The 4124-nt window shown below is 44.2% G+C and overlaps 1 protein-coding gene across 1 annotated transcript in view; it reads right to left on the bottom strand.

Annotated features, from left to right (window-relative positions):
• Positions 1-2980, bottom strand: part of LOC123518384 (sodium-coupled monocarboxylate transporter 1-like) — a 24301-nt gene extending 21321 nt beyond the window's left edge. The window contains exon 1 of the mRNA XM_045279194.1: positions 2594-2980. Coding sequence (XP_045135129.1) covers positions 2594-2885 — 292 coding nt within the window. The 5' untranslated portion in view covers positions 2886-2980. The remainder of the gene's footprint in view (positions 1-2593) is intronic.
• Positions 2981-4124: the final 1144 nt, after the last annotated feature.

Consider the following 4124-nt stretch of genomic DNA (forward strand, 5'->3'; position numbering starts at 1 on the left):
GAGGAGGAGGGGGAGGGACAAGTTCAAAATTCAAGTTGGAATTATTAGCGAAGGTGAGGGAAGAGTTTAGCTTTAGAGACAGATGTGATCACAGTGATGCCATCAGGGTGAAATGTAGGAAGGAAAGAAAAAGAAGTAAATTTATCGGAGATGTTTTTGGCCAGATGCCAGAAGTCTCGATGGAAGTTGGAGTTTGAAGGATTTTGACATCTTCTATCTATAAAAGAGTGTTTGGCAAGTTGGAGAAATGACTTGGCATGATTCTGAGCAGAAATATAAACTGCATGAGATTCAGGAGATGGAAGACTCAAGTATCTTTTGTGGGCACTCTCCCTATAGGCTGTGTTAAACCAAGATTTAGAAGGTTTAGGTTGAGAAAAAAAAAATGTACGCCTCCATGCCAGACACTATCATCTCAGTTATCGTTCAGCACACAGAAATGGGTCTTTTGACACGGAAACAGTAATCATTCCATGGAAAATCAAAATTATACGTCCTCAGTTCTCATCAACTGGTAGAAGCAAAAGGTCAGATGCACCTCCGCCTTGGTGGATCATGAAGAGGGATTGACGAGATAGGACAAGATACATAAATGGGATTGTGATTGGAGGAGCCCAACGGAGAAGATCGAGTAACAGCATTAGAATTAGAGGTAAGAAAATGTCAAGAATGTTGGGCTTATCTCCAAGACTGTCAGGAATATAAGTAATATGTTGCATCAGTTGCTTTAGGACTCTAGGTCATGGAGGATAGCAAAGTTGAAGGCTAGTTCACCAGAATGGTCAGTGAAGGAGAGAAAAGCCATAGTTGGTAGTGAACATTGAAATCTCCAATAATGGAGATCTCTGCGAAAGGATAGAGAGACAGAATGTGCTCCACTTTAGAAGTTAGATAGTCAAAAAATATACTATAGTAAAAAGAGTTAGACAGCACAAATGAATTTAGTTAGATATTGATTGTTGAGTCGAAGGCAGGTAGTGGAAAACTCGGGAGATTCAAGAGCGTGGGCACGAGAACAAATCAAGTCGTTGCGCACATAGACACAACTTCCAGCTTAGGAACGAAAATGAGGATAGAGAAAATATGAGGAAACAGCAAAGGGCTATTGTCAGTTACCTCAGACGCCTGTGTTTCCGTGGAGAAAAGAAGATGGCGTTTATCAGAGGACAGGTGGTGTTCTGCTGATCAAAAATTATTATTATTATTATTATTTTATTATTATTTTCTTATGTTATGACCTATAGCGCCTCTAGATTTACTTGAAGAGTATGTATGGGAAGCGTTGTTCATTTTCCACCCATTAGTGGCGTAAACAATTTTTTTTTGTAGTGGTACCCATATTAAAGCCCGTGTTATCACCCAAACGCTTCTTTGGTGTAACCACCTAGAACCTGGGTATCATGGTGACATGTAGGTAACTTTAAACCACTCGACAAATGGCAAAGTTTCAAGGCGGTACATGGTGGGATTCGAAGCTATGCGTGGACGTCTGTCCGATCCCACGCTCACCACCTTATCCATTACGCCCTTAGATCTAAGACCGCGAATATTGCAACAGTTCATGATGAAAAAGTTTAGGGGATGTCAAGACATTTATGGTCGATACCGAGAGAGCGGTTCGACCTGGAGACATTTATGGTCCCCTCTCCAGAAGGGGATTTCGAGGCTACACACACACACACACACACACACACCCGGTAGCTCACACACACACAGCGCTGGCTTCACAAGCCAGAGGACCGGGGTTCGATTCTCCAGCCGGGTGGAGATATTTGGGTGTCTCCTTTGACGTGTAGCCCCTGTTCACCTAGCAGTGAGTAGGTACGGGATGTAAATCTGGAGTTGTGACCTTGTTGTCCCGGTGTGTGGTGTGTGCCTGGTCTCAGGCCTATACGAAGATCGGAAATAATGAGCTCTGAGCTCGTTCCGTAGGGTAACGTCTGGCTGTCTCGTCAGAGACTGCAGCAGATCAAACACTGAAACACACACACACACACACACATGGGTTTGACGAATGCCGTTACTATACAACATACCAAACCATCATCTTCCTTATTAATGGTAGGCAGTTTACGGGAACAGTAAATAAACGAACTGTTCCCAGACCCTTCGGTCCACATCTCTTGGTCTCCTATGAGGTGAGGTGAAGGGAGTACAGTGGAAGTTTTCTTTGAACTCCACGACAGTGGTGCCTACCTACTTCGATGGAAATTAACTTCATAAAATGAATAAAGACATGATGCATATCACCCATACGAAGTGTCAAGGATAGGGCTGAAAAGTTTCCATCCAATTGGGATCTTGGTTAACAGAAGCGCTCCATGGGACATATTTCAGACAGTAATGGTATCAACTGATTCACACCATGTCTTCCATGTGGAGTATCTCAAATGCGGCGACATAATAATGATAATGACAATGACTCTCTCTCTCTCTCTCTCTCTCTCTCTCTCTCTCTCTCTCTCTCTCTCTCTCTCTCTCTCTCTCTCTCTCTCTCTCTCTCTCTCTCTCTCTCTCTCTCTCTCTCTCTCTCTCTCTCTCTCGTCTATACGTACCGGCCTTTGTAGTTATTCGTGTTGGTATTCTTGCTTACCTAGAATGGAGATGGCTGAAATTATACCACCCAAAAGGGAGATGGCGACTGCTACTGGTGGCATATTCTTTCCTCCAAGGAGGAATTCTTGAGTGGTGGTTTTTCTCCTGCTCCTGATGGCGCTGACCACACCTATGCCCACTGACCCCACCAGCAACAGCGAGAACACTGCCCAGTCCGCGGGGTTGAACTTATGCTCCGAGGCATAACCCGTGGTGGAGGCTTCTGTGGCTCCGTAACTCTCCGTTGTCGCCTCCGTCTGGTGGCCTAAGCTGAAGGGTGTTCTTACCATTTTCAGTGATTTCCTTGCCTGCAGACACCGTCAAGTGACTACCAACGCACACTGGTTAGGATGTGAGTCTTTCTCTGGGGAGCGGGAGTAGTGAAGGTGGTGTGTCTTTGCACCACTGGACGTCAAACTGAGGTATTCATATTTATATACCACCGATTAATGATAATATGGATCCATGATTCTTACCGTTCTCTATTTTATATACTCCCTTGCACGAATTGCCAAACCCCGCGCAAATCACCATGGTACTCGTACCACCGTAATGTAGCACAACGCAATCTACATACTAGTTGTTCTCCGTCATTCTTGATATTTTCCATAGCAGGCAGACAGATTTATATGCTCAGGAATATGTGATGTTGCCATATGAAAGACGGATGCTTGCCTGTGTGTGTGTGTGTGTGTGTGTGTGTGTGTGTGTGTCCCCCTCTCTCTCGTATCAACCTTGCTCTCAAATGAATGAAAACACGATGTACACACACTCCAGATCGTGGCTCGAATGAACATGCATATGTTTTCTCTCTCCCAGACTTTCTCCCTCCTATATGTATTGCTCCTCTCCTCTCCTTTTTCTTTTTTCCATCTTTCTTGTTCATTTGATTTTTTTACGTATATTTTTCTGCCTCGCAATTATTGTTATTTTCCCACATTCTCATCCTCCTTCCCCTCTCTTCCTCCTCCTGTGTCTCCAATCCTCACTCTCAGTCCAGTCACGCTTGGCCTCACTCCCACATGTAGTGAAGGGCAAATCTATTGGGTCCAAGCTGTCATATCCCCACTCTCAAATCGACACCAGTCATGAGCAGATAATCAACATCGCATCTTAAACCAAGCACCGCGTTCCTCCTGATCTGCCACACTCCTCCCACCCCTGATTATACACAGCTGTTGGTTCGTCTTTTTCTGATTCGTGCATCATTTCTTTCCTTTTAATATAAGTAAGCCGTGTGTTCTCTCTAATGACGTTTCACCTAAGCTTTAGGAAAATGAGGATAGTCTGTTTAAGCCTATTTTCTCGCAACCCCAGTTCATAACAGTTGTGCAGGCATTGTGGTATATTGAGGGATTCCTTGAGGCAAAGAATACAGATAAAGATCAGCTTCTTTTTGTCTTTTCTCGCTACCACATTGCGTGCACTTGTCTAGCCAGTACAGCAAATTGAGGGATTTTGCGAGACCAGTACATGCGTACAAGTGCAGTTCCTTAGCCAGAGGTGTGTAGTGTTTATCTTGTATTTTC

Source organism: Portunus trituberculatus, chromosome 43 (genome assembly GCF_017591435.1).
Source record: "Portunus trituberculatus isolate SZX2019 chromosome 43, ASM1759143v1, whole genome shotgun sequence".
Classification (NCBI taxonomy): Eukaryota; Metazoa; Arthropoda; class Malacostraca; order Decapoda; family Portunidae; genus Portunus; species Portunus trituberculatus.